This window comes from Castor canadensis, chromosome 15 (assembly GCF_047511655.1).
Source record: "Castor canadensis chromosome 15, mCasCan1.hap1v2, whole genome shotgun sequence".
Lineage (NCBI taxonomy): Eukaryota > Metazoa > Chordata > Mammalia > Rodentia > Castoridae > Castor > Castor canadensis.
Genome location: NC_133400.1, coordinates 1660296 through 1683571, shown reverse-complemented (window position 1 = coordinate 1683571; position 23276 = coordinate 1660296). Strand labels below are relative to the sequence as shown.

Below are 23276 nucleotides of genomic sequence, written 5' to 3'. Positions count from 1 at the left end.
GGACAGCAGTGATCGTGGCAGTACTGGCTGAGAGCTGCAGGTTGCAGACAGTGGTCGGGGGGAACAGATGACAAAGGACTGTGAAGAGCTGAGGACAAGGGACCGTGGGGCTGTAGTTACTGGAAGAGTTCCAGAGGGCACCAAGCCCTAAAGGCTGAGGGTCCTGATGCCAGCTGTCACAGTAGGGCCAAGGCTTGAATGGGCGCTGATTGATGTTGCTGCTGGCTGTCACTATGAGCTAAGGGTTATGCCAGCTACTGAGTGGCAGGTCCAGAGCAAGAGCCTCCAACCTGGGCACCTAGAGCCTTCCAGCCTGGAACCGTAAACCTCCAGTTCTCAGGACTGGAGTCTGCAGTCCAGCCCATAAGCCTTTGGCGCTCAAGGGCCCAGGTCTGCCAACACTTGAAGAGCCGCTCTTTGCCTACTTGATTTTCTGAGCAGACCCCAGCCAGCTGATCGGTAGCAAATTCACTCCAACTTCCCAGGGCAGTGACTCTGATTGGCCCAGCCCTGTATTAGTTGGAGGTGGTGCTTAGGAAAGGACTCTGATTGGTCCAGCATGGCTTGAGTGGCCAGAAGGTCAGGCCATGTTAGACAAAATGGAGGCCATTGCAGCCTGGTGTTGTTATGACTTACATCAAAGAGGAAAGTTCCAATCATCCAAGCATAGTTACCTCCGGCAATGCATCCCCTTGCGAGCTGTGTGGTCTTTTGTAGTGTCAAAGTCTCTGCCTCACAGAGCTTATGTTCTAGTGAATGGGGCCACAGGTTGCTTAATGACATTTTGGCCATGATGAGACCCCATACGTGGCCCCATGAGATGATGTCACCTAGTGACCCATGGCCATCTTAGTTTGTGTAAGAATACTCTGATATTCACACAGTGATGAAGCCACCTGACACCCTTCTTAGTACATGTCCCCTTATTCAGTGGTACGTGATTATATTAGCTGCAGGATTGCCAATGTGTGCTTTTGTAGTGAAAAATAACTGTTCCACTCCTGGGATAGAACTGTCCAGGTCATGTTCTTTCATCCCATCCCATTGTCACTTGGAGAATCAGAGTGTCTTTGGACCACGTTCCCGGCAGTGCCAGGGTTCCCTTCCAAGGATGTCCTTCTTCCCACCATGTATCATCTTGAGATGACCAGTTCATGCCCCACCTTAGAGCCTCACAGGTTCCTAGAGCCTCCTCTTCCCACATGGGGACAGCCCCTGCAGACACCTCCTCTAGCTGGACCTTGGAAGGCTCCCCTGGGCTTAGATCTGTCACAAGATGGGACAGGGGCCAGAGAGATGGTGGAGGAGCCCCTGTTGTTGTGGATTCTGCCCCGTCTCCAGATCACTTGTCCAGGTGGGATCCCAAATTTTCCTGGATGCCTCACTTATGCTTTTCTCACTGAAATCTGCTTCCCTGATTGATTGCAGTGAGGCCTGTGAACTTTGAGCTCACGTCTGCAGGCATTCCTCTTTCTCCAGGAAACGCATTGAACTCCTACCGCATGTGCAGCGAGCTGATTCCGCGTGGTGAATAGCACTCTGGGACTTCAACTCGTGGAAATCGAGCCCCTTGAGGGGGTGACTATCAATCGTCACTGGGAGGATCAGAGGCTGTGAGGGCCTCATTTGCACAGTGGCATGACTTAAAGTTCACACCGACACTGGAAGGAGTGTTAGCAGGCCTGTGGCCTCAGTCAGTGCCTGTCGCTGTCCTCGGAAGCGGCCTTCTGCTGTGTCTGAGCCATGGTGTGGCCACGAGGTCTGAGTTCCCATTTTTCCTTCTTCAGCTGGTTCATCAGGTCTTGCAAGCACACCATGTCCTCCCCAGTCAGAGAAAACCGGACTTGGTCCTGGCCAGCGCCGCTCCCTGCTTCTCTGAGCTCCCTCTGGTGGAAAACATCTCCAAGACACAGCCTGCCCCTTGCTGGTTGTTTTATTTTAAAGGAACTGTAGTCGGTGGAGCTGTCCTACGTTGTGGTGCCAGGTGCCCCACACTGGCCTTTCATCTTCAACTCCTCCCATCGTCCCTGCAGGGCCAGTGACGGAGGTCAGCAGGCAGAGGAGGAGACTGAGGGTAGGAGAGGTTGGCTGATTTCTCACGCTACCTGGCTGGTGGGCAGAGGATCTGACACGCGCTGCCCCTTCTGCCCTTGGGGCTGGGCTTGCCCCTCTGTGGTGCCCTTCCTCACCCTCAGGAGCAAGATGGACTGCCATTGGCGTGCTGGTTTTCACAGTGACCCGGTCCACACGTGAGGTTCAACAGGGAGGTCCATGTGGGCCTGGCTGCCCTCTTCAGACGGCCACCTCTCCACTGCCCTCTGCTCTGCCCCCTCGGCCAGTCCTTTCTGCCCTTGGCCTTCGGTGGCGCACAATCCTCCAAAGGCGTGCACGGCCTCCACCTCTGCTACTCACCGCTCGGCAGTGACAACCTACAAGCTGGCACCCCTCACCTCCTGGGAGAGCCCGTGGAAGCCCTGACCACGTGGAGATCCCCAGTGGCCTCCTGCTCATATTCTGTTTGGAGGGTCAGCCACTTGCCTGCTGACGTCCTGAGACCCACGTGAACGTGTTTTACACGGAATTGCTTCAACACTGCGTACGCACCTTCTGCTCATCTCCTGCTTGCTCATGAGGCATTTCTGTCCTTTTATACAGGTTTGTTCTCTCTTTTAATTTATGGGAGAGTCTCGTTAGTCTCATTTTCTTGCCGAAAGCCTTTTTTTAGTCCTCCCCATTTTCCAGGTGCATTTTCCATCTCTTCTCCCAAACAAGTGAAGAGGATGGAGAATCTGGGAAGGTAAGGCTGTGAGTCTGGAGAGGGAGGGTGCGAAGCCCATGACAGTGAGTAGGAGAGGATTTTCTTTTTTTTGGCGTGACTGGGGTAGGAGAGGACTTTTGGAATAAAGTGAAACCAGACTGGAAAGTGTGGACGTACACCACAGAGGCTGATCCAATTCATTGGAGGGAGAGATACCCAGATAATCCTTTCAGCCTGTGGCAGGGTGGGGTGTGACCCTTTGATCCAGATGGGGAAGGTGGTGGGGAGCCAAGAGTGGGGCGAGGATGAGGTCAGATGCAGAGGACTGCAGCCTGCAAAACCGAGTCAGGGATGGGCCAAGGTCAGCTCAGCAAGGACCCCCATCCAGAGAGGATAGCACAAGGTTTGGCTCTCCAGGACCACTCTCACTCATGGGAATATTGGCCCCTGTTGTCCCTCGGGAGGTCACTTTCCTTTACCATCGTCCACATCTTGCCCCATAGCAGGGTCAACTCAGGCTGGCCAGGCCTGGTAGAGTCACTTGATCTGCTCAACCCAGACAGGTGACAAGAGCTGGAATGCTGAGCACCGGCCAGGACTGTCACTGAACTGCCTGGAAGGGGCTCTCTTGTGTCATCCTGTTGGGAGGCTGAGCTGAGCCTTGGCCTGTCACCTTTGCCACCATTACAGTCCCCAGCCTAGTGTGAATCCACTTGGGGACAGTGGCATGAGAAGGGCGTTCAGGTTGTTGTCAGTGTGTTTGACACGTGGGACCAGAGGTGCCCTGCCCTTTTCAGGATCTGATCCGACAAACTTCCCTCTTTGCCTAAGCTAGTTTGAGTTGGGCTTCTGCCACATGCAACTTTGAAGTCATAATTAACGCAGTGAATTGCTCACCAGGGGAGAAAAAATGAGGTATTGGGGGTGAGTGGGAAGAAGACAGGGAGGGCAGAAGGTGGGAGCCTGGGCGCTGGCTGCGGGGTGACTGTGCAAACCCCTTCCCAACCTCACCATCAGAGCCTTTTCACCTTGGAAGCTGGAACTCTTTGTCAGAATAGAGTGACACCACAGAGAGTGGCCACCACTGCAGATCCTGGCTTGTGGCCCCCTGCCCAACCCAGATGGCCAGTTGCCATTGTCCACCAGCTTTTATGGGCTTGTTTCTTCCTCCCATCCCTGGATATAAGCTCAGAAGGGAAGGGGCTCTGCTCTGCTCATGGCTTCATCCTCACAAGTGCGTGACAGTGAACACAGGTGTGGTCTTCTCCCCAGGTGAGGACCTTCTCCCACAGCCCTCCTGTTCCCGGTCCCCATACAGCATCAGGAAGTCTCCATTAAGTCAATGACCCCACTCTCAGGTGCAACAGAAAAGAAAAAAGACCTCAAAATCTAGCTGAGGCTCACCTGACCCCTTGATGGCATCGTCAAATTCCACCTGGAAGAAGTAGCCTGTGTTCCATATGTACTGGCAGGATGCTGCATTATAGGAGATGCTGAGTGGCTTCAGCTGTGGGTCGTAAACAGTGTCCCTCTGAAGGATGTTGATGGGAGACTGTCGGGTGCCTCCTGTCACAGAGACTGGGCCAGTCCACAGGGGATGCCCTGGAGACAGAGAGGAGACTGACTGAGACACTGACAGAGGATGGCAGATGCATGGACAGAGATCCTGAAGGACCCAGCTTGGGGAAGATGGACCCAGAGGGGAGCCCTGGGCCTTCTGAGCACCCAGTGGCTTAATATGCCTGCACACATGTGCACCACCCCTTGACTTAAGCCCCCTGTAGAACATTCTGAGTCACAGATGCTCCTTCCATCTGCCCTGATCTGTGCCTATGGGACCTCGACTTCTGTGTAGTCACAGGAAGCCCAGCTTCCTGGGGTTGGCAGGTGGGTGGAGAAGAGTGGCTGGCCTGAAGGCAGGAAGAACACAACAGGACTCCTGTCTTGTAGGAGGGTTGGAACCCTTTTCCCAGGTGCCTGGATCCAGCAATGCTACCACAGTGGAAGGAAGTGACCTGGACATCTTGCCCTGCAGGTTCCTGCAAAAGGAGGGAGCGATCCCAGCAACATGGAGGTGAAGTGCAACAGAACCGCTCTGCCCCTTTTCTCCAGGTTCACCTCAAAACATGGTGCGTACAGTCTTGTTTTGTTTTGGAACTCAGGATCCTCCTGCCTTGGCTTCCTGAGTGCTGGGTTGTTCCACCATGCGCAGCTTTGAGTGTGATTTTTTAAAATGCAGGACCCAAAAATGTTTCAAAAAATGCAGAAGAGTTTGTAGAACACGAAGCTGACCATAACCACACATTCCTGGTACGTTGGTCCAGGATGCTTTCTGGGCAAATATCCTCTTAAGAAGAGGGGTCTAGAATGTTTAATGGACACGGATCACACTCTGCATGCTATCTAGCAGATGCATTTTCGTTTAACTTCTCAATGAAAATTCTCTATATGATTTTTTTTATCTTTTTGTGGTGCTGGGGATGGAACCCAGGGCTTGTGCACGCCAGGCAGGTGCTCTACCTCTGAGTCACACCCCCAGCCCAACAATTCTTTCCTTTTCTTTCTTTCTCCCTTCCCTCCTTTCTGTGAGAATCAACTAAAGTCAGGTCTTTTCTGTCAAAGAGGTTTTATTTTATTTTACTTATTTATTTATTTTGTGGTACTGGGGCTTGAACTCGGGGCTTTCACCTTGAACCACGCCACCAGCCCTACTTTTGTGAAGGGTTTTTGAGGTAGGGTCTCACAAACTATTTACCTGGGCTGGCTTTAAACTGTGATCCTCCTGATCGCTGCCTCCTGAGATCTGGATTACAGGTGTGAGCCACTGGTGCCTGGCAGGTCAAAGGGGTTATGTATAGTATATTATCATTGTACAGATGTCAGCTTAACTTCCCCAAATTGTTGCCTATGTGCCTTGTGAGATGTCACTTAATGCTGTAAATTCCTGTTTTAAACAACAGCTGTTTTTCATGGCTGAGCAGGTTCATGTTATCACCAGGTGCCCTAGTTCCAAAAACTGCTTGCTTGAACTACTGTTTCAGTAAATCTTTGCTCTCCCTGCCCCAAGGCCCCTTGCCCCACGTGCCCCCTTTGCAAATGAGCCAATCATGAAGACATGAGCCTGAAACCCATTCAGTCAGGGTGAGGGGCAGACTTTCATTAGAGATAAAACCTGAGTGGGCTTCCTGCCTGTGTGCTTGTTAGCAGGGCTCTTTGTCTGTGGCACACCCTTCTGCAGAAGTAAAATTTTGCCTTCCCTATTGACTTCCGAGTTCTGTCGTCTCTCTCATCACACCCCAACATCCCAAATTCACTTCTCACACTTCTACCCAATAATGGTTGTACATTTCATTATATGAGTTATACCACAGTTTTTAAAATGAAATTTTCAGTAATATTTAGATTTTTTTCAAATTCTTGCTATTTTAAACAAAGCTGTGATGAAGTTTTTGTTACTTCTTGTACACTTGTCTGAATTATTTTCTCATAAACTCCTAACCACAGAATTCCTGGGTCAGAGGGTACGTGCAGCAAAATTCCAGAAAACAAGGAATAAAGACTTCACAGCCCTGTTGGGAATCTCTCTCCCATTCTGAGAATCTAGGTGCGAAGAACATGTTGTTGTGTTTTGTTCTTCATGGCTTTTGTAAATTGTTGTTAGGAGGAGTTATTTAATAAGTAAGCCATCAGAGGTCAGAAGAACATATAAATTTAAAATTAGATGTAAAGATTGTAGAACACAGAATGTGTTTGTTTTAAGATTATCTCATTCTACTTTTCAAACATTAAAAAGTCCTTTCTTATGGGAAATGTGGTGACGGCAGATAGCAAGTTGTTTTAATTTTCTTTCTTAGCTTTTCCACCCCAGTTGATGTGGACAGCACCACGTCTGTGTCTGTCCATCTGTCTTTCAACCAGAATGTAAACTGGGGTTAGGCTGTATTCCCACTCTTGAAACAGTGTCTACAGGTTGTTTGTTGAATGAATAATCCCTGATGTGGGTTAACCACCCCTGCCCTTTATGGATGAAAAAACCAAGGGCAAGAGCTGGGCCCACTTTTTCGAGATCTCCAGCAAATTCACAGAGGAGTCTCCACTAACACCTGACTGTCTCTAACTTGAGTTCTGGCTGCTCTTTCTGTTGTCCAGGTCAGAACAGTTTTCCCTGGTCCTTGAAGACCTTCTCCCCAGTGTTGACTGAGGCCTGACATTCTTATTTCCCTATAAAGGGAAGGCAAGTCCCGTTAATGAGTGACACTGCGGCTGGCTGAGGGGGCAGCCAGGGGAGGTGGGAATTGTCACCCTCTTAGATTACTTAAAATTCCTCAAGCTGCCATCTTAGGTGACTTGTGTTGTTTGAAGGGTTCCTGTTTCTTCTGGATTCTTCTACAGCTCCATTGCCTGTGAAAGTTGCCCACCAAATCACGTGCCCTAAGCCTTTTAGCCAATCGAGAAAGACTGTGAACCTTTGACCTGGACAAATCCCAGGTAAGGGACATAAGGAGAAGCCACTGTCAGCTATTTTGTGCTCGTGTGTCCGCTCAGCTGGAGTGAGCCCAGGCTTTCACACTTCCGATCAAAAGAAATTGCCGTGTCAAGATTCTCTCTGTCTCTTGTGTGTCTGTTTTCAGCACTGGATGGTCTTTAATTCCAACAATTTGGGGATTGTCCGGGATTTTACATTCTGGCCCTTCCCCAGGAGACACATCCCGCTGCCTGGTTGTGGCAGCCCTGAGGTTCAGCTGACGGTGACAACTTTCCAGATCTGTGAATGAACCCGGACTCCGAAATTTCTTGACAATGCAGGTAAACGAACTCTGAAGACAGGGACCATGGAGACCACATAAGTTTTGTGCACAAAGCAAGACAAATGTCATGGGGGTGACCAAGTAATGTCTTAGTGGGCGGGATATTGGAGGCTGTGTGATGTGTGAATGAGACAGGTCAGGTGACACAAAGGAACGTGGAGTCCTGATCTGCAGTTCCAAGGCAAACTCATACTGTTCAAGGAGGAATTAGATTCTTAAATCTAATCCAGATCAGGAGCTTATACTGACCTGCTGGCTTCCAAGAGATGCCTTAAGCTCCCATAAGGGATGTGGCTGGAGATGGACAAAATGAAAGAGAATCAGAGTTCAAGAGACCTCCAAAGCAAAAGGGGGGTGTTGAGCTCCTGACAGACAGAGGATAGTCCACTAGAAGGGGGAAATGGGAAATAAAGGCAGCAAAGAGGGAGGCCAACAAACAAAAGTCCAGGATAAAAGACCCTCCAAGAGCCCCCTAGGAAAGATGTTAAGTTATTGGGATGATAGCCCCCATACTAAAGGGATAAAGAAACAAAGAATGGTCAAATACTGTTGTTTTATCTGGACCCAATAACTGATCTTAAAGCCTTTGGGTTTTTGGCCAAAGCTTTGGGTCTGACAAGGACTGGGTCTGCCAACTATTAATTCAACATGTAAACAACAAGAGCCCAGTCACTCAAGAGGAGATGGAATTCGCCCTCTGTTGGAGACAGAGTCCAGTAGTCCTGTTTCCACTTAAAGAAAAAAAAAAAAAAATGAAACCCCACCTGGGATTTATTCTCCTCCCTCCCCCCCTTATAACCCTGCTGTTCCTCCAGCTCAGGCACCAGTGCTTCCCCTGTGCCACACCTGCCCCCCCCCCCAGGCTCCTGCTTCCCCATCTCCCCCTTCCAGTTAGAAAAGTTCAGGTTAGACCCCCACATGTGCCTCCTCCAATGTGTGGATGATTCACTTCTGTCAGGGGATAACCAGGGGCAGGTGATGAACACAACCATTAGTTTTATAAATTTTCTGGGAGGCTGGGGACTTTGTATTTCAAAGAATAAGTTACAATTTGCTGAGACTGAAGTAAGGGCCAATGAAGGATTGGTCCAGAAAGAATAGAAGGAATCACTGGTCTCCTGCTCCCAGGAAAAAAAACAAGAATTACGAAAGTTCCTTGGCTTGGTGGGATACTGCTGGCTATGGATAGACTCATATGCCCTTAAAACTAAGTCTTTATATCTCAAATTGACCCAAGAGTGACCACACCCCTTCTTTGGACCCCTGAGGAGATAAAACAAGAAGATGAGCTAAAAAAGCCCTTATCACAGCCCCAGTGCTAGCCTTGCCCTCTCTTGAACAGCCTTTTCGCCTCTTTGTAAATATAAACAAGGGAGTTGCCCTTGGGATGCTAACCCAAAAACATGGGGGTCAACATCAACCTGTGGCCTTCTTATTTAATTCCTAGATCCTGTCACCCAAGGTCGGCCTGAGTGCATTCAGGCAATAATGGCTGCAGCCCTTCTAACCGAAGAAAGTAGAAAAATCGCCTTTGGAGGAAGTCTTGTTATTAGCACTCCCACTCAAGTCAGAATGATCTTAAACCAAAAGGTGGGTCAAGGGCTGACAGATTCCAGGATCCTAAAGTATGAGGCTATCTTGCTAGAAAAAGATGACCTGACTTTAACTACTGATGAAGCCCTAAATCCAGCCACTTTCTTGGCGGGGAAGCAGGAGGGAGGAGCTCCCGAACATAAATGTTTAGATATTATTGAATACCAAATGAAAGTAAAGCCAGACCTCAGGGAAACTCCTTTCCAGACTTTCTTTGTGGATGGATCCTCCCGGGTAATTGAGGGAAATGATCTCAAAGCCCCTCATGAGAGAACTCCTTATGTAGCTCCATCAGGGGAGCCATTGGGGGACCCCAGGCCATGTGTGATGCAGTTTTATGAGCCTACGGATGTACAGGGACCTACACACTAGCCAAACAAGTATCAGAAGTGTCTCATTTGTCGAAAATGAACAAGCAAGCCCTGAGATAGAAACCAGCTGGAGGCAGAAACCCTGGGTTGCAACCTTCCAAAGCATTCAGGTAGATTACAGTAAGTGCCCCAAATAGGTCACCTTAAGTACCTCCTGGTTATTGTAGACAATCTCTCTCACTGGGTCAAGGCCATCCCTCTCCCAGGGGCCACTGCTATAATGTAATTAGGGCATTACTAGAACACATCATCCCAAGGTTTGGAGTTGTAGAAAATATAGGCCAGACAAGGAAAGAAAATAAACTTGAGCCAGCTTGGGAAGAACCCTCTCTCATCCTGCTGACCACGGAAACAGCCTTCCAGACTGTGGAGAGGGAGTGAACTCATCACACACGGGTAAAGAAGGTGTCCCACCTGACCAGAAGGAACAATGGACAGTGCTCTCACATCCAGGCAACACCAGAGTAACCTTAAAAAGACTGTAGTGAAATTATTCTCATTCATTTGGGAAAAGGTATGTTTATTATTAACGTAACTCAGAGTACTTTTCCCTTAATTGTTGAATTTGATGCATGCCAGATCCTTCCTTGTGGAGAACTTATGTCCCAACTCCACCTCCGAGGATATTTCTTTTGTATGTACCCCATCTGGGGACCCACAGGGGAGCCTGGTATCTGTCCAGAGTAGATGGATGTGGGGTGAAACACTGGGTATAAAGGATATACTTTTCCCTTTTATGACAATACTTAGGGCTGGACCAGACCCCAAGGCACTGGTAAGACTCCAATTTCCACCATCCAGAATAATCGACCGTCTTTTAACAGACTACAGTTGAAATTACAGCTGTTTCGGGCACACTCCTCTCCTTCTTGAAAAGATAAACAGTGTGATCCACTTAGATTACTCATAGAACGCCCTTGGAGTGTGACAAAAGAGCCGTCATATTTTGTAGATATGGGTTGGGGGCAGATGTCTCAGGGACAGACCCTTCAGGTGCCTTTGAGCTCCATCTAGCTCCCAACCCCTCCCAGGTGACACCCAGTTCTACCTCTGTTCCAATGTTACCTCCACGTGTATACAACAATCGAACTCGGGTAACTGTAGTAGAAGTCAAAGACCTAAGAAAACTGTGGCTATTGGAATCCAGTACAGGATACAAATGCTTGGATGGAATGGATAAAATATGCTGTCCGCACATTAAATAAGAGAGATTGCTATGTTTGTACGACTGGGAGGCCAGAGTCTCAGGTGGTCCCATTTCCATTAGGATGGTCCTCAGATCCAGATGGAATGTATTGCCTGTTGGCTGTTTCAGGGTGCCACGACTTGGGGTAACAAATCCTGCTGGCATTATCACTGTTGTTCCCAGAGGTCCTGTGGGTCAGCCCCTGAGGACTGTTAAGCCACCTGCCCCAGGTGTCAATTATACCTCATGTCTCACCAGGCAGGGGGGACAATTTACAAATGTGGAAAACCTGACAGGATATAGTGAAAGCCAGTCCTTCAACAGTCTCACAAACCAGTCCACGCTCTCGGCTGGCAGAGCCCATGTCTGGTGGTACTGCGGAGGACCTTTACTTGAGACTCTCCCAGGTAACCGGGCAGGCACCTGTGCTTTGGTGCAGTTGGAAATCCCTTTCATCATAGCATTTAGATCCCCAGCCCATGCCACACCACCTAGGAAAAGGAGGGATATAAGCAGAGATGTTGCAGCCAGCCGCAGAGGCACCTTGGAGCCCAATGTTTACATTGATGCCATTGGGGCTCCTAGAGGGTGCCAAGTGACTTTAAAGCCAGAAATCAAATTACAGCAGGATTTGAATCACTACTCTTTTGGTGGTTCACAACAAATAAAAATGTTGATTGGATTAATTATATTTACTATAACCAGCGAAGGTTTGTTAACTATACCAGGGACACTATCAAAGGAATAGCAGAGCAATTGGGACCAACTAGCCAGATGGCTTGCGAGAACAGGCTAGCATTAGACATGGTGTTGGTTGAAAAGGGAGGGGTTTACATAATGAATGGAGTTTCGTGTTGCACATCTTTACCAAATAACACAGCCACCAATGGAACTATTACTAAGGCCCTTCAGTGATTAACTACCCTATCCAATGAGCTAGCTGAAAACTCAGATATAAATGATCCCTTCACTAACTTGATGGAGAAATGGTTTGGGAGATAGAAGGGTTGGAGTTTTAATTTTAGCAGGATGCTGCATAATTCCTTGTGTCCGAGGACTAATACAGTGGTTAATTGAGACAGCCCTCACCCATCACCCCCTCCCTACCAAAACAACTTGTTTCTATTAGAAACACAGGAACATAAAAGCCAATGGCTCCTAAATGAGTTTGAAGAAAATAATTAAAAGAGGGGAGAAATTGTAAGTAGAACAATCTTTTCTATCCAAGAATATGTCACCCTCTTAGATTACTTAAAATTCTTCAGGTCACCATCTCAGGTGACTTGCATTGTTTAAAGCGTTCTGTTTCTTCTTCTGGATTCTTGTACACCCCATTGCCTGCAAAAATTGCCTGCCAAATCCCGTGCCCTAACCCATCCCCTAAGCCTTTTAGCCAATCGAGAAAGACTGTGAACCTTTGACCTGGACAAATCCCAGGTGAGGGGCAGATACAGCTGCATCAGGGATAGAAGGAGGAGCCACTGTCAGCCATCTTGTGCTCACATGTCCACTCAGCTGGAGTGAGTACATGCTTGCACCCTTTTGATCACAAGAAATTGCCTTGTGAAGATTTTCTGTCTCTCGTGTGTCTAGTTTTCGGCACCAGAGGGTCTTTAATTCCAACATCTTGAGTGGTCTTTTCTTCCCTCTTCTTGCTCTGCGCCATTAGTACAGTGGGATCAGCTGGTAACACGAAGCAGAGACAGCTGAAGCAGCAATGGATGATAGCAGCTGAGAAAGCAGAGAGGCAGTGACAGCGGGAGCATCCAGAGGGCGGCAGGGCAGAAATGAACAGAGTGGCAGAGACAACCAAGGATGACAAGAAGGTGAGAGAGGCTGGAGAGCTGAGGTTGAAGAAAGAGAAGACTACGACGAACCAGAGATGAGAAACTGCAGGCCACGGTGGCAGGAAGAGTCCCAGGAGTCTACCAAGTCTAAAGGTCCAAGGGTCCCAGATGCCCTAGGCCTAAGAGCTGTCACAATAGCTGTTGTCAAGGGCTCAGGGTCCCCACACCTGATGCCCACTGAGGAGCTGTAACTCCAGCAGGTGCTGCCTGCTGATGTCACCCACTGCTGCTGGAAGCCAAGGACTGCAGTACTGCCAAGTGCTGGGGCCTTGGTGCTGAAAGCCCAGAGCAGTCAGCTTCTGACTGAGTGTCTACAGCCAAAAACCTCTGGCATCTAAAACTTGGAACCTCTGGCCTTCAGGGCTTGGAGCTGCGAGCCTCTGGGTCTGCCAGTCCAGACTCTAGGCCTGGACTGTAGAGAAGCCTCCTCCTACACTCGGGATTTCTGCCTAGGTAGAGAAGGATCCAGACAGCCGATTCATAATTTGCCCATGCATACTGCACATGGAACACACATTGACCTCCTGCCTCCCAGCCCAGCGAAGATGCTTCCAGGACAGACAGACAGACAGGGCTAGATTTCCTTGGGGAAGAAGAGCCCTGAAGGGTTCGGCATGTACGGCTGGCCGGCCCTGCCAGGGAGTGCTGCAGCCACACAGGGCCCCTCCTCTTTAATGCAGAGTGACAGACACCTGCAGTCCTGGTCTTCCCTGGTCTGTGTGTTCCAATGAGATCCTTAGAGGGAGCAGGGATCCTGACTGCGTCCAGGGGGAGGTGAGATTCAGCGGGCTGTCCCCACAAACCATGCTATATTTGATTCTCCCTGGCAGGCAATAGGTATTAATATGGCTACACAAGCCTTAATTTCTTTTCTTTCTTTTTTTGGTGATACTGGGGGCTGAACTCAGGGCCTTGCACTTGGCAGATGCTCTATCACCTCCAGCCCTGCTTTGGATAATTTTTGAGATAGGGCCTCACTTTATGCCAAGCCTGGCACAGACCTCGATCCTCCTATTTGTGCTGACAGGCGTACGCTAACACGCCCAGTCATTGGTTGAGATGGGGTAATGAGTCCTCAGACTGCAATCCTCCCTATCTCCACCTCCCAACTAGCTAGGATGACCAGCTGGAGTCACTGTGCCTGACCCACAAGTCTTAGCTTAGACCAAACCCAGGAGGTAACTGAAGAGTGTTAGACCAGAAGAGGCCTCATGACTCAGAAACACAAAGTGTGGGGAGAGTGGATATTTTAGGATTCGTTTGCTGAGCTATGTAAATGGATCCACCAACAAGGAAACATCTGTTCTGAACACTGTGTCTGCCACCAAATAAGACATGTTGCTCATCGGTGCATGCAAAGAGTTGATGCCGCCTGAATACTGAATGTGCTTCAATTACTTCCTCATGTTGTCCTGTATCTCCACCTTGTGCAGCAAGACTCATGCTAATTAAACGAGGCCTCAGCTGGTAAGTCATAAAAATAAATAGAATCCTCTTTTTCAATCATTTAACAGATTTGTACAGAGCTCCTTCTACAAGCAACCATAGCCCAAGTGCTGGGGACAGGAGCTGAACAGTAAGCCAAGGTCCCTGTCCAGGGAGCACCTGTTCCTATTCTTGTGGGTGAAGACTAGACAGGACACCACCCCCCCTCCGCCTCCTCACACAATGTCATTCTCCAAGGTCCATTGTCATTCAGCTGACTCTATCTACCTTCCCTTCACCTCTCCAGGGGAGCAATTCCCCATCCCACTGTCACTGTCATTGGGATGTTAGCACACGTGATCCCAGCAGGGTTTCAAGTATGTTTGCATGGTTGGACTGGCCAGGAGAAGACCTCAAGTGGCTGCTGGCCAAGGGAGGGTGAGGAGCCCATTTAATAGACCTGGACCCAGTCTGGGAGCATGGCCCAATCTAGCCCTGCCTGGGTGAGTCAAACTAGTAAGACCCACGGACACGTGAGCACAAAACCCTACTGCAATGGTAGGATTCCCTACCTGAGTCTAGCTGAGTGCTGGCAAGTGTTTAATTTGCTGGCCCTCTCAGGGAATAAAACCTGTCATGTAGGCCAGTTACTGTGGTGGACACACTCCCACAACTGACCAACGTGAAGTCACTGACCACAGACAGGAGCAGTGTGCACAGGAAGAGGTGGGCTCCCTGCGCACCGAACTCTGACCCACCAGGAGTTTTCAGTCATTCTAGCAGCAAATGAAACATTCTGCAGACTACCAATAAATACAACACCCAAACAGAGGAATGAATTGCTCTCAAGTTCAAATCTCTCCTGCTTGGCGGAACACGTTCTGCCCATCGTGGGGCTCTGAAACACGTGGCAGAGCCCCAGGTCCACCCAAAACAGTTTTGAACCATGGTGTAATTTATCTAGGCACTTGACATTAATGTCACCATCCCAACACAGTGTGCAGTGTGCATCCAGTGTGCAGTATGCTGTAAATCAACTAAAAATTGGATGCCCACTTGATGTCACCACCAGGGTATGCCTAAATAAAACACAGGGTATCCATACAATGGCCCAGAGTGAAAAAACAGCAGCTGCAAGGGACCGTGGCTGGTTTAAGCCTTACTAGCAATTGAGACAGAGCAGAGGGACCCACCTCTCCCCCGGCGCTGGGACAGGCGTCAGGCACTGCTGAGCATTTTAAACACTATTAAGTACCGCTAAGTGACACTAGAATCATTAGTGCTGCATTGGGTCTTTATTGTAAACACCCTTTAGTGCTTTCTGGGAATGATTAAAACTGTCAAGCATGGCCAGCTGACAGGCCCTTTTCCTAAGCTTGGCAGCCTCGAGCAGGGAGAGCCAAGCAGCCCCTTTACTGATAATCCACTGGACTGTCCTCGTGGCAGCCCAGCTGTTTTGGAGACTTCACAATCTCTCTGAGGACACGCCAGCAGCTGCAGAGGAGCACTTGCTCCTGTCATGACCACTCCAGACAGCCTGTACTGGCCTTGGAAAGCAGGGCTGGAAGCAAGACAAGGCTCAGTGAACTCTGAAGGACCCTGCAGCCACACCTCCCCTTGGTGGCCCAGCAGAAGGCCTGTGACTGGTGCAAAGACAGTCTGTCATTTGCATGATGAGTTATGGTCTGATTGGTGCTCAAGCAGTCCTCCATGTGCATGAGGACTGTGTGTGATTGGTGCAAACACCCTAGACAATCTGGCTATAAAACCAGGCTGTTTGGATCACTTTCTGAGTCACCCAGGAGGCATCTTCCAGTGCTGCCCCCTGGTATTGCAGCCTTAGGCCAAATAAAAAGCTTCTCTCCCATGGTCTTTTCTTGCCTACTGTTGATCTTTGCCATAGGTGGAGAGCGCTGAGCTGGTAACTTTAAGAGGAGATGGTGGAAGTGGCAGTGGAGTGACAGCAGTCATGAAGGTGGCAGAGCAGTGGCAGTGAGAGGATGGCTGAGAGTTCTGAGAGCCACTGGGGCAGGGAGCAGAAGCCATGGAGACAAGGTCACTGGAAGGTTCCAGAGACCTGCCAACCCTTAGGGTCAAGGGTCCTGACACCTGAGGCCTGAGAGCTGTGACACTTGCCACAGGAGGAGGAGCCGAGGGTCCCAGCCTGAGGCGCGGTCAGGCATGGCCTGCTGCTGCTGAAGCCCAGGACCCAACAGCTGTCAAGTGCCAGGCTGCTGGTGGCTAAAGTCCAGAGCAACCGCCTCCAGTCTGAGTGGCCAGAGCCCTAGTCTCTGACTTCTAAAGCCTGCAGCAGTGGGCCCCTGGCCCTCCGTGAGTCTCTGGTCTGCCAGTCCATCCCCTTGGCATTGGCACTCAAGGGCCCAGGATTGTTAACACTGGCAGACTGTCTCCCCACCTACCCACGATTCCTCTCCACAGAGAGCAAAAGGTCCCCAGCCAGCTGACTGAAGTCCCCTCATTTCATTCTTCCAGCATGCAGCATGGTAACTACTGTCACCAACCTCCATTTACAGATGACAAACTGAGGCTCAGGCTAAGACACTTTCCAAAGGGCACAACTACCATGTGAGAGGGTCAGGATTGCAGTCAAAGTGTTCTTGTGGTCTGGATGTCTCTGAGGGTTGTCCTAAGAGAAAAATGTATGGGTGGGAATGTGTCTACACTTCAGGAAAGAGCAGAAGATGCAGAGCAGTAAGTAGAGACAGTGCATCTTATACTGTGAAAGACTTCATGTATGCAGACACACGAGTCTGAGTGCACGGACAGGAGTGTAAGAAGAATGTGCCCTAAGCCTCTGGGAGCTGGATTGCAGCTTGGCAGGAGGGACTGTCTGTGTTAGTGTCCCCGTCTGTATGGTTTGGACTTACTAGCAGGACTGGATGAGGCCCTGGCCTTTGCATTTCCAGCAGGTTCCCAGGTGAGGCTGCTGGTCCAGAGACCCACGAGGTTGTATGTCCTTGAAATGACAGGGCTTAGTGGTGGTACAATAGGGGGAGATAACAAGGAGGATCCTACTGGGTGGAGGTTTAAAATGTGGGTCCTAAATCAGGTGTGGTGGCTCATGCCTATAATCCCAGCTACTCAACAGGCAGAGATAGGATTATGGCCCAAGGTTAGCCCAGACAAGAACACAAGAACCAATCTCAAAAAAGCAAGCTGGGTATGGTGGTGCGTGCCTATGGGTGCAGCTATGTGGGAGCCATAAGTAGGAGGAGCATGGTTCAGGTTGGCTTGGACAAAAACTCAAGACCCTATCTGAAAAGGAATCAAAGCAAAAAAAAGGCTGGGGTGTAGCTGAGTGGTAGATCACCTGCCTAGAAAGTGTGAGGCCCTGAGTTCAAGCCACACACACACACACACACACACACACACACAAAGTGGGTCCCAGTGACTTTCAGTTTTCCCTCCATGCTACTTCTTGAAGGCCCCTTGGATTCCTGCGTAGAGTCCCCTTCAATCTGGACCAGAATAACAGGGAAAGGGTGTTGGTTTGCACACTTAGGCAATGTACCCCTTTCACAGGCCTGAGATCACTCCCTCAGAGGAGCCAGATCAGAGCCCACTCCTGTGGTCTCCAGACAGAAGTGGGTGTCATGCTGGGTGAGGGCCCAGGGAGGACCTGGAGAGGCTGGTGATGTTCACTGAGAGCCAGTGTGAGCTGAGCTTGCTCCATGGCCTTCCTTCCCCCTGCCAGGACACAGCATCTAGTCACCGTGGTCTTCAGATGAGGAAGCTCAGGCTCAGGGAGACGGGGCAACTCAGCCAAGCGCTCACCTGTCTAGTGCCCATACCCAGTGGTGCCCTGGCCCTCCCAGCTGCTGGAGCACAGAAAGGGTGGGTGCTGACTTAGGACAGAACTTAGCCACCATCAACACATGCCCTTATTTCACAAGGGAAGCATTTGAGCCAGAAAGAGGAAGGTCCAGTCAAGCTCACGAAGTACTTACTGCTTTCAGAAACTCACTGGGGGACATCAAATGACTTGCTCAGAGTCACCAAGTACCAAAGAGACAGAGCAGATACTGGAACACAAGCTGCTGGCTGGGGACTCATCTAAAAGCCACCCTGTAAGTATACCAACATCCAATCACAGATGGGGGAGTTTGAGGACATACTTACAAGTGCCATTCCTGTTTCTCTGTGCCCAGGAATGCTCTGACCTTGCAGCATGACCTTGGATAGGCCCCCACATCTGCTTGACAAGAAAGGCTAGACAGGAAGGCCTGCGGGAAGCACTGCCCAGACTTGCCACCCTGAGCATCCTGGGTTTGCTCCCCCACCAAAGGCGTGATTTCCCCACTGCCTGCCTTTGGTGGTCAGGCCACCAAAGAGTGGACCCTTCTTTCTGATGCCCTCTCCGAAACCCTAGAGTCTACCAGTTAAATTTCAACCCTTATCTGTCTCAGCTTGTTGGGTGGAGTTCGTTGGGGTTTAGGGGTGGGTCTTGGGATCAGTGGCTTTCGCTGGAGACAAGCCACTCAGGTCGTTGTGCTTCCGTCTGGAAGCAGCGGGTTCTGCAGGTGAGTTATGAAGCTTGACGGGGAGTGGCTGCGAGCCCCTGGGGCCTTGATGGGTAAACGGATGTGAGCGAAGTCTGTCCTCTCTGGGGCTGACCCTGTGCCTGGGAGCCGAGGGACAATCCGAGGTAGGAAGAGAGGTCAGCTACGTGCAGGGACAGGGAACGGCTTGGCGGCGTCCTCGGGCACGGGGCAGCTGGGGAAGAGCGGCTTGAGCAGGTAGGTGATAAGCAGCTCGGTCCAGAGCTTGAGGAAGGCGGGCAGCGAGCCGTACACCTCCAGCATGTAGGCGTAGTCGCCGCCGGACTTGGAGATGGTGGTGCCCAGCTCGGCGTAGCAGAGCGCGCCCACGATGGAGAAGACGCCGCACACGGCCCACACCACCAGCGCCAGCCCCGGCGAGCCGGCCTCCTTGAGCACGCCGGTGGGCGTCACGAAGATGCCCGAGCCGATGATGGTGCCCACGATGATGGCCACGCCGTTGAGCAGCGTGATGCTCGCCCGCGCCATGCTCCCCGTGCCGGTTCGCCGGGCCTGAACACGAGGCACGCGCGCGGCCGAGGAGGACACTGCGCGCCCCGACCTGCTGCGCCTGGGTCCGCGCGGCCCGGCGCTGCCTTTATCCCGGTGCTCGCCGGCCCCGCCCACAGTGGCAGTTACCCGCCGCCAGGCCCCGCCCACTACCGCCGCCATTGGTCAGTCCTGACAGGCACCGCCCCCAGACAGGTCCCGCCCATACCGCAAAGGCTCTGCCGGTCACCGCCCTGCACCCGCTACGCAAGGCCTCGTCCGACGCTGCAGTTGGTCCGCGCCGACAGGCCCCGCCCCATTTAGGCTCGGCCCCTCACAGGGCTCCGCCCCCTAAGAGCACGTGGAGCGTCAGGCTGAAGCTAACCGGGATCAGCATCTTGCTGAGCTGTGGAAGCCCAGGCCCCACTGCGCTGGTAGACACCGTGACCTCCTCACCAGCTTCCGTGTCGCCGTAGCCCATCCAATGTGTGGGTCGCTGCTGGACCCAGGGTCAGACCACGATCCCGCCCCTGAGCCTGCAGGCGTTTTTCTCCTGACCAGAAGGGGAGCCCTTCCCTTGGGAGGCCCAGCAGAAAGCCTGTGATTGGTGCAAACACAGTCCGTTATTTGCATGAGGACCCACGTTCTGATTGGTGCTCAAATCCTTCAGGTGCATGAGGACTGTGTTCTGATTGGTGCAAACACCTTAGCACATGCCACACCCCCCTTTCCTGGCTATATAAGCAGGCTCTTCCCTTCATCTTCTCAGTCATTCAGGAGCTTTTCTTGCCTACTGTTGATCTTTGCCATAGGTGGAGAGCGCTGAGCTGGTAACTTTAAGAGGAGATGGTGGAAGTGGCAGTGGAGTGACAGCAGTCATGAAGGTGGCAGAGCAGTGGCAGTGAGAGGATGGCTGAGAGTTCTGACAGCCACTGGGGCAGGGAGCAGAAGCCATGGCGACAAGGTCACTGGAAGGTTCCAGAGACCTGCCAACCCTTAGGGTCAAGGGTCCTGACACCTGAGGCCTGAGAGCTGTGACACTTGCCACAGGAGGAGGAGCCGAGGGTCCCAGCCTGAGGCGCGGTCAGGCATGGCCTGCTGCTGCTGAAGCCCAGGACCCAACAGCTGTCAAGTGCTAAAGTCCAGAGCAACCGCCTCCAGCCTGAGTGCCCAGGCACACTGGCGGACTGTCTCCTCACCTACCCACGATTCCTCTCCACAGAGAGCAAAAGGTCCCCAGCCAGCTGACTGAAGTCCCCTCATTTCGTTCTTCCAGCATGCAGCAAGGTAACTACTGTCACCAACCTCCATTTACAGATGACAAAACTGAGGCTCAGAGATTCTAAGACACTTTCTCCTTCTGTATGGTTTGGACTTACTGGCATGTCTGGGTCAGGCCCTGCGCTTGGCATTTCCAGCAGGCTTCCAGGTGAGGCTGCTGGTCCAGGAACCCATAAGGAGTGTCTGTGTCCCTGAAAGGACAGGGCTTAGGGATGGTACCGTGGGGAGGTTACAAGGGTTCCACCTAGGATCTTACTGAGTGGAGGTTTAAAATGTGGGTCCTAAATAGGTGAAGTGGCTCATGCCTGTAATCTCAACTATTCAACAGGCAGAGATGGGATTATGGTTCAAGACCAGCCCAGGCAAAGACACAAGACCCTATCTCAAAACATAAGCAGGTGACGCACACCTATGATTATAGTTATGTGGGAGCCACAAGTAGGCTGAGGATCATGGTCCAGATTGGCTTAGACAAAAATTCAAGACCTTATCTGAAAAGTACTCAAGGTAGAAAAGGGGTAGGAGTGTGTCAAGTGGTAGAGCACCTGCCTAGTGTGATCGAGGCTCTGAGTTCAAGCTCAGTATTGCAAAAGAAAGAAGGAAAGGAAGGAAGAGAGGGAGGAAGAAAGGAAGGAAAAAATAGTGGGTCCCAATAACTTTCAATTTTTCTCTTCATGCTAATTCTTTGAGTCCCCTTGAATCTGGACCAGAATAACAGGGAAAGGGTGTTGGTTTGCACACTTAGGCAATGTACCCCTTTCACAGGCCTGAGATCACTCCCTCAGAGGAGCCAGATCAGAGCCCACTCCTGTGGTCTCCAGACAGAAGTGGGTGTCATGCTGGGTGAGGGCCCAGGGAGGACCTGGAGAGGCCGGTGATGTTCACTGAGAGCCAGTGTGAGCTGAGCTTGCTCCATGGCCTTCCTTCCCCCTGCCAGGACACAGCATCTAGTCACCGTGGTCTTCAGATGAGGAAGCTCAGGCTCAGGGAGACGGGGCAACTCAGCCAAGCGCTCACCTGTCTAGTGCCCATACCCAGTGGTGCCCTGGCCCTCCCAGCTGCTGGAGCACAGAAAGGGTGGGTGCTGACTTAGGACAGAACTTAGCCACCATCACCACATGCCCTTATTTCACAAGGGAAGCATTTGAGCCAGAAAGAGGAAGGTCCAGTCAAGCTCACAGAGTACCTATTGCTTCCCAGCAACTCACTGGGAGACATAAATGACTTGTTCAGGTCACCAAATGTCAAAGAGATAGAACATACGTTGGAACCCAAGCTGTTGTTGGAGAGCACCTATAACTGCACCAACATCCAGTCATAGATTGAGTCCAAGCATGTACTTACGAATGACATTCCTGTTTTTCCGTGCACAGCAATACTGGCCACACCATCTCTCCGACCTTGCAGCATGACCTTGGATAGGCCCCCACATCTGCTTTACCAGCCTGGAAGGCCTGCAGGAGGCACTGCCCAGGCTTGCTGCCCTGAGCATACTGGGTTTGCTCCCCAACCAAAGACGGTGATTTTCCCACTGCCTTTGGTGGTCAGGCTAACTGTGGAGTGGGGTTTAGCCCTGTCTTTCTGAGGCCCTCACTGAAACCCTGGAGTCCAGCAGTTAAATTTCAACCCTTGTGTCTCCCAGCTTGTTAGATGGCATTTGGTTGGGTTTGGCAGTATTTCATGGGGTCAGTGGCCTTCTCTAGGGACAGGCCACTCAGGTCATTGGGCTTCGGTCTGGTAAACAGTCAGGTGAGGTTTGCCGGGGAGTTAGGAAAGTCGACTGACTGCAAGGACCTGGTGGTCTTGATGGGTAAACAGATGTGAGTGAAGCCTCTGTCCCCTGTGGTTAAGGACAGAAGAGCTGAGGGACAGTTCAGGGTAGGCACAGAGCTCAGTCATGTGTGTATATGGGGAATGACAAGTACAAAGGCACAAGGAATGCACTGGTGGCCGGGACAGGTGAGTAGCAGTCCTGACTGCCTGGAGCTGCTGGAGACACCTGGGCTGCTCTCTCTCCGCACCACACTGCACAGCACAGCACTTGCTCCCAGACCTTTCTCCTGAGATGAGATGCCCTGTGGCCGGGGACACTTCCAGGTATGCTCATAGGGGTTGCCATAAATATTAACAGTGCCCCTTTCACACAGGAAGGGTCTGCCTCTGCACAATGCGTTATTTGCTCACTCTGGCTGTCCCACCTGTGATCTTTGTGAAGGTCAGGACCCAGAAAGCCCTGCTGTGGCCTGTGCAGCAGCTCAGTCCTCTGCACTTTTCCTGGGAGAGGGAGCCACAGGGAAGGGAACACACACAGTATTATTGCTACCCTTGGTTCTGGTTTAAGCTTTCAGTCTTTGAGAGGGCAGGGCTGCTGATTTATCCCACATTCTAGACTCCTAGTTCTGCAATTCCTGGCAGAAGGATCAGGGGCCTTGGGAACCCACCAACCCCTCTGATGGCATCTTACCACGGTCATGGACTCACCCATTTCTCTAAGGCTTCAGTTGGAGAGAAAAAGCCATGCTCAAAGCCAGCTCTAGGTTACAAGTGCACATTCTCCAGAGTCCTTTCAGAGTGCTTTATTCATTTGCTAGTTCCTTCATTCATTTTTGTATTCACTTTGGCCTTGGTATCCCGGTCGGCAAACTGGGGATTACACCATCACACTGCTGAGAGGGTCCCCTGTGCTGCTCCAGGGAGCATCCTCAATATGGCACTTTTGTGGCTGCAGGCCAAGTGCCACATCCAGGCCTGGCTGAGCCCTAGTGAGCAGTGATCTCCACTGTGCCCAAAGGTCAACTGGCCCTCCACAGGTGACCTTGGCTTCCTACCATCTGCAGCCTCCTCTTTGAGACTGACTTCGTTGATGCTGTCCCTGTGGGTCTGGGGTCTCTCTGTCTGCCTCGGTCACCCTGGCAGGGTTCTGCTTGATGAGAACATATTCCTGGCCAGCTCCTCCAGC

At 51.1% G+C, this 23276-nt stretch overlaps 1 protein-coding gene and 1 long non-coding RNA gene across 6 annotated transcripts in view; one reads left to right on the top strand and one right to left on the bottom strand.

Annotated features, from left to right (window-relative positions):
• The window catches only part of Ca5a (carbonic anhydrase 5A), a 38403-nt gene extending 16444 nt beyond the window's left edge, over nucleotides 1-21959 (bottom strand). For 4 of the 5 annotated variants that reach the window (XM_074055497.1, XM_074055499.1, XM_074055500.1 and 1 more), the window contains exons 1-2: nucleotides 21662-21959; nucleotides 4163-4360 (exon numbers count right to left, since the gene is read on the bottom strand). In XM_074055497.1, the coding sequence (XP_073911598.1) occupies nucleotides 4163-4360; nucleotides 21662-21809 (346 nt within the window). In that variant the 5' untranslated portion in view covers nucleotides 21810-21959. The remainder of the gene's footprint in view (nucleotides 1-4162; nucleotides 4361-21661) is intronic. The other variant, XM_074055501.1, reaches the window with a different exon arrangement.
• LOC141417331 (uncharacterized) lies at nucleotides 1985-8243 on the top strand. Its single transcript, XR_012441856.1, has 4 exons — nucleotides 1985-2655; nucleotides 4031-4887; nucleotides 7121-7246; nucleotides 7390-8243. It is a non-coding gene; the product is annotated as an uncharacterized lncRNA (long non-coding RNA).
• Nucleotides 21960-23276: the final 1317 nt, after the last annotated feature.